General features: G+C 42.5%; 2 protein-coding genes across 6 annotated transcripts in view; both read left to right on the top strand.

The window, feature by feature from the left end:
* PNISR (PNN interacting serine and arginine rich protein) overlaps positions 1-1,824 on the top strand; it is a 28,149-nt gene extending 26,325 nt beyond the window's left edge. The window contains exons 11-12 of one of the 2 annotated variants that reach the window (XM_082049324.1): positions 150-1,251; positions 1,493-1,824. In XM_082049324.1, coding sequence (XP_081905450.1) covers positions 150-1,251; positions 1,493-1,523 — 1,133 coding nt within the window. In that variant the 3' untranslated portion in view covers positions 1,524-1,824. The remainder of the gene's footprint in view (positions 1-149; positions 1,252-1,492) is intronic. The other variant, XM_082049325.1, reaches the window with a different exon arrangement.
* Positions 1,825-4,613: 2,789 nt separating this feature from the next.
* Positions 4,614-12,598, top strand: COQ3 (coenzyme Q3, methyltransferase). Of its 4 annotated transcripts, none has more exons than XM_082049326.1 (7): positions 4,614-4,758; positions 5,925-6,048; positions 6,417-6,569; positions 6,722-6,821; positions 8,341-8,583; positions 9,644-9,803; positions 11,491-12,598. In XM_082049326.1, exons 1-7 carry the CDS (start codon positions 4,671-4,673, stop codon positions 11,685-11,687), a joined length of 1,065 nt encoding a protein of 354 aa, XP_081905452.1. In that variant the 5' UTR covers positions 4,614-4,670; the 3' UTR covers positions 11,688-12,598. The 4 variants fall into 4 exon arrangements, with proteins under 4 accessions (XP_081905452.1, XP_081905453.1, XP_081905454.1 ...); XM_082049327.1 differs by having other exon boundaries at positions 4,639-4,758; positions 5,955-6,048; XM_082049328.1 differs by having other exon boundaries at positions 4,654-4,758; positions 5,951-6,048.
* The last annotated feature ends 5,853 nt before the right edge of the window (positions 12,599-18,451 follow it).

An 18,451-nucleotide genomic window follows, 5' to 3' on the forward strand; every position in this document is an offset into this window, starting at 1 on the left:
GTTGGTATGATGGCAGACTGTGTTCATTGTAAGTATTATGAAAGGTGCTTGGAAATGTGATTTTGCGAAAAGTAACAGTATGGAAATTATTGACATATTTCTCTAAATTAATTGCATTTTCTTTTGTATACTTTTTTTTTTTTTCCCAGAAGAAAAGCTACAAAATGAAAAAGTTTCAAAAGAGATGAACGAATTTATCAACAAAGAACAAAACAGTAACTTGGCTTCACAAGAGGCAAAAGAAATTGAAGCCGATATGGTTCACGAAAAGAAAAGATCTCCAAATGCAATGGCACCTGATTTAGAACTCAAAAAAGAGGGTAAAGAGAGGGCAGGAAGGAGCGGGTCAGGCAGCTCCAGCAGTGGTAGCAGTAGCAGCAATAGCAGGAGCAGCAGCAGTAGCAGCACCGTATCCAGCTCATCCTACAGCTCTAGCTCAGGGAGCAGCCGCAGCTCTTCACGTTCTTCCTCTCCTAAAAGGAAGAAGAGGCACAGCCGCAGTAGAACACCGTCACACAAAGTCAGGCACAGCAGAAGCAGGAGTTACACCCACAGAAACAGGAGGGAGAGGAGTAGGAGCAGGGAGAAAATAAGGGAAAGGAGAAGACCTAGTAGAAATCGCAGCGCTGAAAGAGGGGAGAGGCGGAGAAATCTGAGTCCTTCCCAAGAGAGAAGCTGGGATAGACGCAGAAGTAGTAGCCGTTCAAGAGACAGGCGAGCTAACCGTGCGAGCCGCAGCAGGAGCAGGGATAGACGTAAAACTGAAGACCAGCGTAGAAGCCCGACTGGAAATAGGCACAAACATAAAAGTGAGGGTAAAGATCAAGAGAGGAAGAAGGAGCAGGGTGGAGGTGTAGATAAAGACAGGAAAAAGAACAGAGAAAGGGAGAGAGATCAGGAAAAAAGAAAAGATAAGCCCAAAAAAGAGGAAAAAGAGAGTAAGGCTGGCAATCATGAGGACAGTAGATTAAAGAGAAAAAGAGACAGCGAAAGAACTTTTTCTCGCGGTGATTCAATATGTGTGAAAATAATAAGACAGGATTCCAGGCAAGAAAGCAAAAGAATTACTACCAAAGATAGCAAAAAGCGGTCAGGCTCTGAATCTAGTGCGAGGAGTAGTTCTGAGTCACCAGGAAGCAGTAAAGAAAAGAAGGCTAAGAAATCGAAGCATATTCGGTCATGCTCCGTGGAGAAATCTCAAAGGTCTGGTAAGAAGGCAAGCCGCAAACACAAGTCTAAGTCACGATCAAGGTAGTATACTTTTTAAGTACTTTGTCTGACTTTTTTTATTTTTTGCTATTCGTCTTCATGTGTACAGCATATGAACTTTTTTTTAATAAAGTATGGTATTTATTAATTTTTTTGTCTTGGGCAAAAGTAACTTTGGAAAGATCTTTTAAAACTATTAATTACTAAGCCTAAAGTGTGTGTGGGTTTGGGGGTCTTTTATTTTTTCCAATTAACTTCTTGCCCCTTTTCCTTTATTTTTCAGATCAACAACTCCTCTTCGTCGTAAACGCTGAGGAATTTATTGCACCAGTGCTATGATGTTTAAAAATTCCATGAGTTATAAAAGGCTTGTCTCATTATAGAGGCACATTGTGGCTACGTAGGTGAAACCAGAGTCATTTTTTATCTGTAAATAGGTGTATTTTTTCCAAATGCTGCTCAGAATTAAATACCTAATAGGATTTCTTTGTATTACATTTTTTTCAAGAACGGTAGTGCTTCTTAAGAATATAAAACATGCCATTCTCTTTCAGCTGTAATGTTCTTAAAATTACTATTGAATGTACTGTGATGTCAATAAAGCTCTTTAGTTCATTTTTGTTTAAAATTCTTGCACCTGAATTTTCTGTTGAATTGTAGAAAGGACTTCAAAGAAAAAAAGGCAGCTTTTTTTGGTATAACAAATTTTTAAAGTACTTGAAAAAGATTTTAACGTAAAACACTTGTCAAAGTATGTAATCTGTGGACCTGATGAGATTAATCTTTTGTGGGGTGTGGAAGAACAAAGAAAAGACATCATATTTTTTCTTTAGATATATGTAATAGATTTTTAATATCCTTTTTATTTGGACTAGCAAGTAATATTTGCTGTGTGTGTGAAATACCGGTCACTGTAATACAAACTCTACTTAAACAGACTGAGCCCCGTTAGGAATATGTGAGACCAACTGATCTTGTGTGACAGCGTTAAGCTCTGGAACTCTATTCCTCACCCAGTTTTCAGACAGAACTTTCTGGACCTTCACAGATATTACAGAAACAAGACTCAGTATTTTAGATGTTTTTATGGAATATATTTATAAATGGCACTCAGTACACATCAGAAAACTGATAATAAGTTAACTTTACATTTTGGCACATGCCTTAAATGTGTAGTAAACATTAAAGCTGGTTATTTTTGTTAGTGTTACGAGAATTGTGATTCCTGTGAAGCTAATACATTGATTAGACAGCAATGTAACTCAGCTTTTGGCTTTAATATGACCATAAGGTGAAAGAGGTCACGGATTACCTCTTTCTTCAGGAAATGAACTATTGCTGTTCATAACAAAAGTGTGAAATAATACTAATTGAAACAAAACCAAGCCCCACAACAATACGCTACGCTGGGCAGTGACTGTTGGAGAAGAACATTATTTCAGGAACAGTGGAGGTCTGTGCCTTGAAGGTCTGGTATGATACCGGTTGTGAAAAAGATAAAAGGCTTAACATCCAAGGAAGATCTTCTGAGAAAAAATATACTAGTACAGGCAACTTGCAAAGCCTGTCTTCACAAACAGATTAATCCATTTAACTGAAATGAGAATTCAGCTATGTAGCATTTTTGCCAATATATTTTTTTTCTTATATTAGATGCAGAAGTAAACTGCTTCAGTGCAAAGAATCACATTTTAATGATACGTTTATTAAGCTAATGGCTGGCAAATTACATGCATGTTTATCAAAACACTGTTACAGAGAAAAAAATATTTAATCACTTAGAAATGACATACCCCTGCCAATTAAGTCCTTTTACATAGAGTAAGCAGTCATACCTATTGGCAAAGTAAGACATAATTTGCTACACACTAATTTTACTTGCATTGGTATAGATATAAATAATGATGTATTGATTGAACCTCAGTACACTATTGACTCTTGGTAAAAGTGAGGATTTTTTTTTTAGTAGGTGGCATAACACTTCAGATGTCTTAGGGTGGCTTGAGAGAGAAAGAAACCAAAATGAAGAAAAGCTATTGAGGAATACAGTTTCCATGATGCATTGAATTTGATTTTCAGTTCAGATTTTATATTATTTGTCTAATAATAAAAAAGATTGTGTATGAAAAGCTTTATATATTCTGCCAACAACTGGAATTCTGTCACTTCCTGTAAATATGAAAATTATTTTTTGACACAAATGCACTTATATGGGTAGTGACTGTATGCCAATAAAAGAGCATACGATCTCTGTATTTAACTGTTTCAGAAATCTCACTGAACAGCATCCACAGCACACCAGTAATTAAAAATACGTCGTACTGCGTCAGCTTCACATACATTAGACTTCTTTGCGTTTGAGTAGCTCTCGTATGAATGTTTTTCAATGGTAAAAGCTAAAATAGCATCCAGCCTTTAATTCAATACATCTGAAGTAATTTGAAATTAAAATGTGCAAATATATACAAAAATGGGACTGCAGCCTTTTGGAAAAGTCTAAATTGGGTTGTTGCTCTATTATTTTACATTTTTAAATACTTGAAAATACTTCAGTACTTGTGCGCTGTAGGAGAGCAAGACATACAATTGTGAATGTCATGCAGCCGCTCGAGCCAGTTCCCTTGAAAAAAAAATAATTGAATAAATAAGGGATTGTGTGGAATCAAGTGAAAAGTGTTTTTTTAATGCAAATACGGTTCCAAGATGAATACAACAGAAGGGAGTCTGTACCTCAAGGTACCTGTTACAAATCTAAGAACAGTCTTCCTGCTTGGTAAGAAGGGGCGGAAAGCTGACAGCCAAGCACTGTGCCATCCAAACAAGCCTCTGCTAGAGGAGCGTTTGCTTGTTCCAGGGCACTCAAGGCTCACGCCTACAGCCAGGACCATGGTGGCATCAATTAAAACCAGTGTGAATTTTGGGCAGGGCTGCCCGGTGCAGCTTTGGCGGGATGTACCTGGTACTGCTGCTGGGAAGGGTAAATGAGTGGCTTTTCTTGCCCGCTGTACCACGTCTCCTGAAGCTGGAATATTTTCTAAAAAAAGAAGCTTGAATAAGTGCTTGTAATGGTCTGTCCAGCGTTTTGTTTTGCTTCCACTTTCTAAAATATTCAGGAAAATTTAATAATAAATAACACAAATGTAAATAAATAAATTTTATAAAATATCCTAAACGGCGGGGTTGCCACCGCCTGGGCCCGGGGAGGAGAGAGGCCCCGCGGCTGCCCCGGCCGCGCCACCGCTGGCGCCGCACAGCGCCGGGCGCGGCGGCAGCCGGAGGCCCGCGCCTGCCCCGCGGCCAGAGGCCGGCACGGCCGCTCTGCGGGGCCGCCGGCGGGACGGAGGGCGGGCGGAACCTTCCTGGCGCCCGCCCCGCGGGGCAGCCGGCCCCGTGTCACCGCCGCACGCCCGGCGCTGGGAGCGGGGCGGGGCGAGCGCGGCGGGTCGGAGGCGGCCGGGACGATGTGGGGCGGCAGCGGGGGGGCCCGCGTCCTCACCCGTGCCCTCGGGCGCCGGCGGGCGGCGGCCGCGCTGCCGGGGGCTGCGGGCGGTGAGCAGGCGCAGGGCGCGGGCGGGAGGGCCCCGGGCTCGGCCCGGCGCGGTGTTCGCGGCCGGCGGGGTCCGGCCGGTCCGCGTCGCTCCCCGTGGCTGAGGTGGCCTAACGGGTGTCGCGGCCCCGGCCTCCTCGCATCACGGCCCCACCGAACCTCCCGGCGGCTTCGGCCTGCTGGTTGGTTGTGGCAGCCCCTGGCGGTGTGTCCCTGGCCCCGCCGGCCGGCCTGGGCTCGGCGTCCCGGCCCGGCGGGCACCCGGCGGCCTCGGCGGGAGCGCCTGGTCCGCCGGCGCTGTGCAAGAGCCGGAGCACGGCTGCGCTTCTCGGCGGCGGCCTCCGGCGCCCGCTTGCACCGCGCTCCGGCGCCCAGCCGTGCTGCTAAGGCAGGTCTGTGAGCCAGCCTAGCGCCGCGCCGGCCTAACGCTGGCGCGACCGGCCCCGGTGGGCTCCCCACACATCCCACAGAGCTCACCCAAGGGAGGCGCCTTTCCCTTGCTGCCTCCTTTGGCCCCCGCGCAGCCCTTCCGCGGGATTGTGTCCCCAGAGGTGTCTGTAGTTCCCTCCATTGATTACCAAAGTCGCTTTCAGGGACTGTTACTCGGTGCACAATGGGGTGTTGCTGTGGTTTGGGGGTTGCTGGGGAGCGGGTTGAGTTTGTGTTATGCCAGGTAGAGCCAAGCCTGATGTCGGCAAAGCAGGCGTGGGGAACAGTTTGGGGCAGTGTCCTTGGCCTGTCTCTGCGCCATCCATGAGGTTGTTTTACTTGTTTCCGTACCAATTCATATGATACAAAATGAGTGTGCAGCTCTAGATTTCTTATTCCAATATGTGATGAAACAGGAGTCGGAGCCCTGTATTGATCACTGTAAGTGTGTGTGTGTATACACAACTTGTGGTCAGCCTAAACATTTTGGTGAAATTCTCACAAAGTGAAGCATTTCAGCTGCATAGAAAGTTCCATTTCATCCAGGCTCTGAAAGATGTCATTGTACGTAATTGGAGAAGTACTGGGGTGGTGAACTACCATGTGCTCCCTAAGTGTGACAGTGAGCAAATGTGTAAAGATTTGCATGGTTAATACTGCTCTGGAGCAGCATTGTTAAACTAGGGGGTTTTGCCTGTGAGCTCTCATAAAGCTGATGTTTTGCCTTTTATTTATGCAGATGACCATGCTGATCTGTCTTTTCAGACAGGCCTGAGAGGGGCCTTTCAGAACTACAACTGGAAAACGCAGCTGAATTCCAGTAGTGCTCTGCCTGTCTCTCTGACCGAAATAAAAAGCAGCATGTAAGTATTGTATCTAAAATAATGCTGCGTGACAAGGACTATAATTTTCTATAACAATTTAATTTTACCTTGTGACAATGTCACATGAAGCAATTTTTAAATCTCACAAATATTTAAATATTTGATAGTTTTGTTTTACTAAATTATGAACTTAAAAATTACAAGTGTGCAGCCATCTTGTTTGAAAGATACATTATACATACAGTGCATAAAATCTGTTTGGTTTGGATCAAGTATAACTAGAATCTCTAAAGGGACATGAGGTTTATCTTTGTTTACTTTCTGATCTTGCAGAATTTATTTTTGCATATTTTAACTGGCATGAAATATCAGTATTAGTTTCATGATATTCAGCTTTCATTATTTAGGCTGACCATGAAGAGACTTTTCAGCACTTCACACTCATCAGTGGATTCAGAGGAGATGAAGAAATTCCAGCTCCTCGCACATAAGTGGTGGGATGAAGAAGGAGAATATTCAGCCCTTCATTCTATGAATGATATTAGAGTGCCATTTATTAGGTATGGTTTTGTTATTAGGTATGGTACTGTTTCTGCTCAGCCTCAGAAAGCATTGTAAAAGAAAAACAATTACCACTACTTAAGGTAACTGCATATTGCATCTACTAAACCATCTTGTGTGTTCGCCCTTAATGACATCCCTTTTATTTCAGAGATACTCTGTTGAACATGAGTAGTAATTATCATCTGGGAAATCCACTTTCTGGAGTAAAGATTCTCGATGTTGGCTGTGGTGGCGGCCTGCTAAGTGAGGTAAGAAACAGTGTGCTCCCATTTCTCTTGTTAAAAAACGTATAAAGTATTTGCATTGCTTTACTATTACACTGCTTGCTTTGTAATCCTCTGAGGAGGAGCTTTTCTCTTCTGTGATACACTAGTTACTGAATGTTTTGGAGTGCAGTGCATTCTACCAAACCCCATGGAATATTTGGTTAGCGTAGTGGTGGTGGTTTACAGAAAAAGAGGGAATTGTTAATGAGACTTTCTAAAATTCTGAGGTTCATCAGAAAAATAGGTTTTCAAACACTGTAAAGAAAAGGAGAGGGGAAGAATGATGTAAAACTCTTTGTTTATTCCTCTGGGCAGTGACAGTATAACAACTATTTTTTTCTTTTTTTTAATTTACGAGCCTAGGCAAGAATACTTTAACCATGACAATCCTTGTTACGAAAGAAGTGTTTTCTGTTATAAACTTGTTCTTACGCATTCATTTATTTGAATTTCTTTATTTTTTTCTACTGGAGGTAGGGATTCTCTCCTTTGCTGTGGTCTCACGGGAAAAGCATGGAGTCATGGCAGACACCTGACAATGGAACCCTTTGGCGCACGGGCTCTGAACAGCCCCGTTATCCTATCAATAGACTAGGGCTGGTTTGTGAATTTAGGATTATGGATCTGGCTGATTTGCTCTGGGAACTTCATCAGCATCTGCAATGAGATGTTAGAAAGCGACCAGAGTCCCTCCCCATGTTGTGGGGTGGAGGGGTTTGGTTGTTTGGGTTTTTGTTTGTTTGTGTGTGTGTGTGTTTTGTTTTGTTTTATTCTGAGCAAAATCCTGTAGTCTTCAAAGCTGGCAAAACTGGTGTGCTGCTTCACCACCTCAGGCTGAACAACCGGTGAATTACAGGTTGGAATAACATACATGTGGTCATGTTCTGCAGCCTGTTTCAGTTTCAAAAGAGGTGATGGCTGAGGTGTTAACCTATGAGTAAGAAGACACTGGAGAAACTTGAGTGACAACCAAGCCTGGTGCTATCTTAGTAAACATCAGTGTTTAGTTCTCAGCAGTGAGAAAGTCCCAGAGATAATCACATATTAAGTAACCATTAAAAAGATATGAGGATTTACCATTACAGGTGGATGTTGAAGAAAGTAATGACAGTAATTAAATACGGCATTGTTTTCCCCCCTTTAAGTACTGTGTTGATTTTCCCCATTTGTTTTTCCTCTATTAGAGGGTAACAGTGGAGGAAATCTTTATTTGGAGTAGCAAAATGGATTCAGAACGGTTTATTCTAAAAGACAATTTAAGTGTATATATTCCAGTATATAGTTTTCTAAGAAAATTAACACTGCCTGCCCCAAGTCTATGGGTTTTCTTGCTTTAATAAAGACTTAAAAGAAAACTGCTGGATTGGAGCTCATCATTTACTGTTGTTTGTCCTGTTCTCTGACAGATGTTTTCAGCATCATGTACGTACATTGTAACGTTGCAGACTCCTTTAAGTAAATTGTTTTCATGTAGATAATAAAGTACACTCTGTATTATTAGCCTCTAGGTAGACTGGGAGCTTTGGTTACTGGAATTGATCCTCTTGAGGACAACATTAGAACAGCAGATCAGCACAAGTCATTTGATCCGGTCCTGGCCAAGAGAATACAGTACAAGTCCAGCTCACTGGAGGAGATTGTGGAAGAGTGTATGGAAACCTTTGATGTAATCGTAGCTTCTGAAGTAGTGGAGCATGTGGCTGACCTTGAAATGTTTATCAAGTGTTGCTCTCAGGTGTTAAAGGTAAGAGAGTTTTTGCTTTCATTATTGGGAATATTTATTCTCTTTTTATTATTAAGGCTTTCATTTGAAGGAATGTGAAAACACCTACATCTGCTTTCATTTCTCCACCTTGAACCACGCTCTAGAGGTGCCTTCCGTTTTCCTCCATTATGAAAACACATCTTCCCAACTTACGTAACTAAAGTTAGAGGAAATTTATTTCCCCGGTGCTAACTTAGAGAACTGTTAATGGCATTACCTAGCATTGAAGTGTTGCTGTGCATCAAGACCTTAAGAAATCTGGTTGCATCTGATTTCGCCTGGATGAGGGAAAACGTGGCAGTGCTGCTGTTGATGGGCGGCTGTGGCTCTGGCTGCATCGAGACTGTAGTGATGTTTCTGACACATAAGATTCTATTCCAGTTCTAGCATCGCATCAGATGTGCTCCTGGATTGCTTTTTGTGGGTCATAGTTATGCTTGGAGAGAATCAGGTGTTTTATTCCTCTTGATATTATTTCATTTGTAAAGAAGGATGGTAGGCCCAGTACAAGAGCAGCAGCTTTCCGTTAATCTTTTGATTTACCTTTCTGGTCATCAGAAGGAATATAGATTATTTGAGTGGAACACTTAACTAATTTTCAACCTGCTGGGGACATAGAAACTATCTTTTATTTCCACCAAATAGTCTCTTAAGTATTTAGAATTCCTTTCTGACTTTGTTTTTTGACCCTGTAATCATTAAAATAAGCACAGCATACAGCAGCCTCAAAACTCAGGCAGTATTGCATGTGTTATTTTGGTTTTAATTTTAAAAAGTGTTTCTTTTTGCCATCAGTATTGTATATACTTTGATACCTTTTATTTATCTGTTTCCTGGGCAATGTTACATTATAATTTACTTTTTGGGCAAGGAAATGTTTATTGGATCAACCAGGACTTTGATTACCTTGACTATTTTGATTATGCTGTGATAAGCATGTAGGCTTGTAGACAGACAGATTCTGTGTTGTAATGCGATTACGTTTACATTTTTTTAAATTAAATATTCTTCTAATTGAACATTTTAATCTTTTAATTAGCCAGAAGGTTCTTTATTCATTACTACAATCAATAAAACACAGTTGTCCTACATCCTGGGAATTGTGGTTGCAGAGAAGATAATAGGTGTTGTACCAGAAGGAACACACAAGTGGGAGAAGTTTGTTCCGCCGGAAGAGCTGGAGCGCCTCCTGGAATCAAGTGAGTGCCAGACCAGATGGTGGGAATGCAGAGAGAGATTGAAACGCTTCCTGTAGAAATGGTGAGGGGATAGGACAGGGGGGTGAGTGCTAATAAAAGTACACAGCCTTTCCTGTGTGAGGTACCAGTCATATATTAGGAGTATCATTTCTGGTTTAAAGACACTGCTGCTTACTGGATTTTATGTAAAGTAAATAACCAAGTGGTGTCCTAAGAATGCAGAGATCACTCAAACAAAATCAACCTTACAGGTGCCCCACTGTTTGATAGCCTAAGTGAAAATGCCAAGGTTTTCCATCGTGTTCTGGTGGCAGAAGGTACACTCTGAAGTGGTTCATATCTTCTAGGTCAGATTTGAAAAAATCACTGTATTGGCACTCCAGAGCTGCGCTGCTGCCACGGAAGTTTGTGTGTCATCTTCCCTTTGGGATAAGGTGTTTTTATTTTTGATTGCTGCTCCATGTTCTTTATTCACGTTCTGTTACTAAAACATTTCTTCACAAATGTGAAGATGAAACCTACCACAAATTCATTAGTCAGGATGATACTGATTTGAAGAAATAGTTAAATTATCCAGTGCTGAGCTGGAAAGAGCTCTACCCATTGCCCTCCTTACTTGCAGGTGTTTTAAAACCCTCTTACCGAATATTTCACTTTGCTTTAATATGAGTTTTGCTGAAGTATGAGTTGAGCTGTTCTCTTGGCAAGGTCTTCTCCTGGCACTTTGCAGTGATGCAGTAAGGAACATGACTAATACCAGTTCACATGCTGGTAGTTCTTTCTGTTCTCCCTTCAAAGGGAGAAGCAAGTGCAGTGGAGTGATTTGTTTTTTTGGGGTGTTTTTCTGCATTCCCTCATGTATCCTGCTAGGACACAGCAGAGCCGTGCAGCAAAGTGAGAGCTGCTCAGCAAGGCAGGCTAAATCACTCCTTACTTGCATCGAGTCCTTGATGGTACTCTGCCGCCTCTTCTTTCTGTTTTCTGTTCTGAAGGGGAGTCTGCAGAATCCTTCTGAAGATATGCTTATATTTTCATTTGGAAGTGTGTGATGTCAGTTTGAGGAATGTCTCCACCTACAGAAAATGTTACCAGTCACCCAAATGCGGTGTTGTGAAGTTGGGGTTCTAGCATACCATTCTCTCTGGCAAACAATGACAGAACCTGAAGGAATGTCAGGAAGATGTGCCAGGGGAGGTTTAGGTTGGACATTAGGAAAAGGTTCTTCACCCAGAGGGTGGTGGAGCACTGGAACAGGCTCCCCAGGGAGGTGTCACGGCCTCAAGCCTGACAGTGTTCAAGAAGAGGCTGGACAATGTCCTCAGACACATGGTGTGAACTGTGGGGTTGTCATATGCAGGGACAGGAGTTGGACTCGATGATCCTTGTGTGTCCCTTCCAACTCAGGCCATTCTGTGATACCACTTTGTGGTGGCTCACCAGCTCTTGTGCTAATGGTATGTGGCCTGGCACAGAGCTGTTGCTGCTGCTGCCAGTAGCAGGACCTGCTGTCAGCAGTCACGTTTGTTGGTGCTTGTGGTGGGCTCTGACAAAGGGCAGCTGTGAAGCACGGCTCCCCTGCTCGGAGGCAGCAGCGTGTTTCAAGACTTGCTGTTCTGAAGTGTTTGATGTTGCGGAGACTCACAATATTAAAGAACATCTGTTGCTTTCTGCTCTTCTTCGTTTCTAGATGGCTTTTCAGTTAAGACTGTGAAAGGGATGTTGTACAATCCCCTCTTGGGGTCATGGAGCTGGATGGAGAGCACAGACATTAACTATGCCCTGCATGCTGTGAAATCTGGGGCTCAGGGACAGCCAAGCCCAACAGACACTTTGTCAGAGCTGGAAAGTGACCAGCCCTCAGCCACAGCTGGCACTGCCGTGTGACTGTCCGAGACGCGTGGTGACAGACTGCCACCAGGAACAGAAAATAAGGTTTTACCCAGATGGACATAATAAAACCTTTTGTAACAACAAGCTTGCTGTTTGTGTTAATAATACTTACGCTATTTTTGGACAAATATTTTAGGTCAGTCTCAGAAAAAAAAAACAAGTGCCCATTATCTCAGGAATTATTTAAGACTGAAATGAGCAAAGCTTTTAAAGCTTTTTAAGAAAGTAGTTTCAAATTGTTGGACAGGGAAATGCAAGTTATTCTGCCAGTACCTTGGAGGAAGCTTTTATGTATGATGGCATTTTCAGTCCTACCAGGGAAACCCAGATCTTCATAGAGTAATACCTTGTATGTAGAATGAGTTTAAAATCACAGGTGTATGATAAATAAAATACCTTAGATATTCAAGTTATACAATTGAGTCAGTTAAATATACTAAACACTTAGAAACCACAAACACCTGTTTCTATATTATGCTTTCTCCCTGAGAGGAGGAAAAAAAAAACAAACCACACAACCAAAAAAAACAACCCCAAACCAACCAAACAAAAACACCAGCAAACCTTTTCTTGTCAGGTTATGCTGTTTCTACAGTCAATGTGAGCTAACTGTGCAGTGATGGAAGAGTTTCCTGGAGCAGAGTTGCCTCAGTGTCAGAAGCCTCTTAACATCAAGGTACTTGTATCGTCAGCTTTCTCCTTCTACCTGAATAAAAGGAAGTAAAGTTGCAGGTAAAATTTTACTAAGGAACCAGAATGTTATGCTAGGAAAATGATACATGAGCGGTCTGTCCTAGAACTGGAGTGCAATACCTACTTGGTCTTAAAGTCCTAGTACCAGGTTAAAGAAAAGTGTTGAACTGTAATGAAATACGACTTTCTAAATAAAATGTTGTGTGTGTCCCTGGCTGTATCTCTTTCTTTCTCTCTTCCTCTCAGCTTGTATACAGGTAGAGAGGTTGGCCAGCTGTGTTTTTCAAACTTACAGTTTACAGGGATGAAAATTAAACTTCATTTGGGTTTTTATTGTGCATTTTTCCAGCAGCCGATGTTTGGTAGACTAAATTATTGCATTACACTCTTGCATTCTTGCAGCTTTGCTGCATCTACATGTTGCCTTGGGATCCAAGTTTCATGATAGAGCTGATGATGCACAGAAGGATATTGTTTATTTATAATGGAAGTAATAGTAATTCATAGGTATTAAGTCTGAAAAGGGTTATCTAGTGTCATCACTTCCATGACAGGGAATTCTGCTTTGTAATATCTGTTTGAGCTGTAGTTTCACTTTGAGAAGAAGATTCATGTTCATGTAAACAGTTCAGTGATGGAGAAGCCACTCTGTGGATAAGTAAATTGTTCCAAAAGTTCATCAGGTGAAGTGGTCTAACCTCACATCCCAGCCAGGCATGCCTCAACATCTTCATTTCTTTCAGGTTAATGACTTCTCTGATATTGGCTGTCTCTGTCTTCTAAATATAGTTGTAGTTTTGAGTCAAGTCACCCCTTAATTTTCTGTTAGATAAAGAGACTGTCTCTACAGCTATTGCCACCACAGTGTAGGTTTCTGACTTCGTATAAAATGTTGAGTTAAATGTCCTTTCTGAAGTGTGACAGTGGGAAGGGATGCAGCATTTCAGTCATGGTCTCACTGATGCTGTTTGCAGGAGGGACACTCATTCTCCTTCTGCCTGACCACCTTCTGCACGGGAGTCTCTGCTCACGTGTGCACCGCAGCACGGAGCCTTTTGGGGGGGAGAGACACTGGGAAAAACATGGAGCCAGAGCGTGTTTCAGGCATGTGACAATTCCCTTAGCCAAGTCTGTTTAAGCTATTACAACAATATAACTTTCAAATTTTACCAACAGTGAATTGAAAGAAACGGTATCTGAAAAGCACTGAGATGTGGATGGATTCCTGTGGTAGCCCACTAGAAAAATCCCCCAAAGGGGATAGTCCCCGCTTCACCTATTTGCTTGGAGACCTGTCAGGTGAAGTAAAACTAAGGTAGATAAAACTGGGATAGAACAGCTCATTTCTGTTTGGTTTAAAAGCCCTAAATCCAGATGTTTGTATAACTAGCTGTTTTCCTGGCATATTCATCCTTTCTTCCCACTTGCTTGTATTTTTGCATTCAACTGTGAGCTGCCTGGGGAAGGAACTGTTTTTTTTTTCCACTGCTATTTCTATTGCACTGAGCACAAAAGGCCTTTGATGCTGCTTGGGTTCTCTGCCCAGGCTCACAGAAGGGCTCATGTACCTAATTAACAACGGCTGGCATTCAGGCAACACCCACATGGACCTGATTGTCCATGGATACCCCTGGTTTTGACAAAAACCTTGTCACCAGCACCTGACCTTTTGCTCCTGCTTGTGTAGAAGAGCAGTGTCACCCTGGGAGGGTTGAGGAAGTGGTGTGGCACAGGAGTGGGGACGGCTTGAAGCGGTCCTTGTACCCTGGGGCATGTCTCCAGGCATCCTGGTGTGATCCATCCTCAGTCTCTAGCACTCAGTTTTCCTCTCCTCGTGGAGTATCCTCACTTCTGGCTGTATTTCCTCCCTCCAGTTAAAACAACCTCTTTTTAAGCTAGAAATTAAATGATTGAACTAGAGATCATTTTAGTGAGATACCAAACGTTGCAAGAATATCCTACCCCTTGCTTTTTAGCTCTTTTTTTTTTTTTTAATCCTTGCATTATTCATAAATGTGTATCTCTGGCACAGTGTAATCAAGTTCAGTACCATGCAGTGCATGCGTACTATGTATTCATGCTGAGAATTTTTTCTTAAAATCTGTGCATAGGAAACCAATAGGGATTTCACACTTCTCTTAGACCAGTTGCTGCAGAAATTTAATAGGTGCTATTGAAATTGATAGAATTTAAGTCAAAGAAGTTTGCAAATCTTTGGCTTTTCTATTGCAAGACGCTCATGAGTATGCAGCCATAGCTTTGCTGGTTACAGCAGTAGTGGTGGTGGGAGGAGAAGAAAAGTAATGTTATAGCCCCAGGCAAGCACCTGGGACTAGGGCGAGACAAGAAGTGATGCTTGCTTTGAGACTGGGAAAAAGACATACGTGGGCTTATCTTTTCCAGCCTTTGTGTTTGTTACTGGTTGCAGACCCTTGACTCTACTGTTCCAGCCATTTGTTTCTCCAGTGCAACAAATCAGAGCAAGGAGCTGATCTCACCAAAAAGTCCAACAGAGCAAACTACGTTGTTCTGGGTGGTCTTAGCTGTTCAGCTCTCATGTGGCTCATCTTGTTGTCTTATCTCCCCCATCAGTCCACGTGGTCCCAGTCCCACCCCTTTGCTAAGAATGATGCTTGTCTGAGTTGTAAATATAGATATTTTTTTTCTTTTCCCTTGGGGTGCTGATGGTGGTTCAGCTGTTCAGGGAGCAGAATCTTCCCACTTTTGTGCCAGCCAGCAGGTAAGCAGTGGGAGCACAGGGCCAGGGAGAGGGTAGAGGCTCAACAGGCTGGCTCACCCTGCCTTGTTGAATGGCACTTTCAGATAATAACGGAAACACTGATTGCACTCAAGCCCAATTTGAGTAGTATGAGAGCTTCGGAGGAGATTTGCATTTAATTTCCTTTTTAAATAAAAACAACTTGAAGTTTCCAAGATGTCTCATTAGGGCATTTCATTACCCATTCTTCCTTGGTGGTCCAGTTTCATGCCTGTTTTTACAGAACTTTATGAATTTTTTACATACGTTTCTACAAACACCCTGTGTCAGGTGGAAAAGAGGAAGGAGAAAGTAGTAGGAACAGAAATATGTAGTGGCTGTGAGTGGTGATAAGAATAAAGACTGTCTTGTAGAATGCTTTCCTGAAAACAGCTTCTCAGATTCTTTCATTATGTTGAAATCTCAGCTTTAATAAAAAATTAAAAAAAGCCTATTTCCCACACACTTCTAAGTAATGCTTGAAGGCAATAATTGCATGCAGTCCAGAGGCTTAGAAGGCAAAAGGCTCATCTTCTGTAATTAGCCAGCCTGATGAAGCAGATTGGAGGAGAAAAAGTGAAACAGAACATGAATCATCACATCAGTGTTGACACTGTATTTGCAGGGATTTGAGGATTCCAGGAGTGCCTGGAATGGGGGGCAGCACTGAAAAAACAGAAGTTGTAGAGGGAAAAAGAACGATGCCTGCAAGATAAATGTGACTCCAAGGGAGATGAGAACTGTGAAATAACAGTATACAGGGCAGTCGGGTTCAAATGTGCCTTGAAAGAGGAACCACTGACGGTTGGGAGAGTGGCTCTGTGTCAGATTGAACCGTTACAGTTCAGGTATTCCCAGCTTCCCACTTGTTTTTGCATGCTGACCTCCAGTGCCTTGTTCCAATGCCTGCACCCTTGCCGACATCCTGCAAAGGCGAGGTGGGCTCCTCTCCCTTCAAACTGAGTCTTGGTGACTTGGTACTCACAGGTAGCTGCCCGCTCCCTCATTCACGGTGCTCCTGTGTTTGTGTAGAGGATCTCTCACCCTGCCACATGCAGATGTATTCCTGCATTCCTTCTTTGCATTCAATTCCCTTTTATCAGGAGCATAAGCCAGAGCAAAACTTCCTCACTATCTATTCCATGATGCCCACAGGTACGAACAACTTGTATCCTAAAACCACACCACCGTTGACTTGAGTCGGCATTTATTTAATAAAATTACTAGCGTTATCTTGTTAAAGGGGAAAATGTGGAAACCCAAATGCGTAATTTCTCCTCCCCATCACCTCCCCTCTGAAGTTCTGGAACTGCTCGACGTCCGTGCTTCTCCCTTGCTGGCTCTGCTGGGCTTTGCTGAGCCTGGGAGGGAGCAGTAGCACTTGGTGTACAATCATCCCTCAGCACCTCTAAAGCAGAATTTGTGGTTTATTTGCTTCTGTGCTGTCTCAATAACGTTCTGCTTTTCCAACTCAATGTGAATTTTGTTGCATTGCCTCCTGCTTCATGATGAGCGACTGTAAAATAGTGCTATTTATGTAATACACTGTCATGCGATCATAACCACAAATTTTCACCTGCCCCTTTTCTAATGGAAAATAGGAGGTTGCTTTTATAACCCTAGAAAATAATTTGATTCTTCTTAGGCTGAACAGTACTATAGATTTGAATAAAAATATCATTATTTTCAGATTATGTTTTTGGAATAAAAATCAGCCTTTATTTACCCTTGTTTCTGCAAGTTATAGGACAAAATTCTAATAATTTAAAATTTGTGCTAACAGTAGACTTGATTTGTGTCAACACACATCCCATTTTCTTGAAGCAATATAACATGATGATATGTTTTACTCTAGCCAGAACGGCTGGGGTTTCATCTAGGATGTAAACTCATTTGGCCTGTCTTGACTTACACACACATTAATTGCACAGCCACCTCTCAGAGCATTAGAAATTCAGGATATATACTTTGATCTGCATTTTATTGTGCTTTTATTCCCACATGGAGTCACTCCACAGATATAATCAATATTCACTTTTTCTAAAAAATAAAATTGTTTCCTGCTTAAAAGCATTGTGGGGACCGTTAGTGTTCCATTAATAAAACTAAAACCGCTGTCATGTCCTCATGAGATGTGTTAACTTAAAAAACAAAACCAACCCTGGAACAACTTGGAGATTAAACTGCTAACATTACCTTGTCCAGTAGTTGTATTATAAAAACTTGCAATGATAGAAGATACTGAAAAAGATCTGATGCTTATTTTCCTGAATTAGAATAAGGACATACAATCTGAAGACATAAAAAAACGAAAGTAAACAAAACATATGAAAAAAAGGAGACCTCAGAAGAATGTGTTCAGCTCACAGGAAGAACTGCACAAGTCAGCAGATTCACTCTGATGAAGCAAAGCCCCAGCAATAAACTTGGGGCTCAACTCCCAGCTTTGCCTTCCTGCTGCCTGAGATGTGGCAGCTCCATGTCTCACCTCCCTGGCTCCACCTTGAAGTTACGCTTTAAAAAAAGGAATGGGACCTGACTGCCCTGGCAGATCTTCCCTAAGGGTGCTCCCTGTCTCGCTCCCCAGCTGTGACAGAGGGTGTCCTGATTTCCTCTGAATGTCAAAAAGGTGCCTCGGTGTTCATTAATCCCCTCACCACCCCCCAAATCCTAATAGCAAGACCATCTGACCATCTAATTCCTTGGGATGGTTCCCTGACCATGGGCTTGCCTGGAGGCCTCTGCTTTCCAGCCAGAGGACACACACCCTTTGAATTTTGAGTCACCAAAACAGCACTTCTCAGCACACCACATTCAGACAAGTCCTGCCAAAGCTGCCAACAAAAGGTGTCTGCTAAGGAGAAACGTGCATGTATGGGGAGGATGAGATCTGGCTCACCCCACTATTGCTGCTGACAAAGTACTCTGGAGACACTTTGTTTTTTCCTTCTCCAGATGAAGCTCAAGACTCTGGATGCCAAAGTTTCTGCAGATGTAGTCAGATGAGATGATGTCCCATTGAAAGGGTGAGAAAAGGAGGAAACTACATGGGCTGAAGGACTTCATGGCTGTAATACAAGAAACTTCAAACGGCCTGTCTAGGCAGGACAGCATTCCTATGTGGGTTGTGCAGCATCTCTCCCTTACTGAATCCTACCTGCAGATAAGAAAAAAGCTTCTGTCTACAGGACTACTTCAAAAACACCTTCCTCCAGAGCCATATTAACAACAAACCTAAACCAGTTTGCTTTCCCAGAGGCTGCAGAGCCATCGGCTCTGCCACTGTCTCTCCCACCCATCTTTATTT

This window comes from Streptopelia decaocto, assembly GCF_964273445.1.
Source record: "Streptopelia decaocto genome assembly, chromosome: 3".
Classification (NCBI taxonomy): Eukaryota; Metazoa; Chordata; class Aves; order Columbiformes; family Columbidae; genus Streptopelia; species Streptopelia decaocto.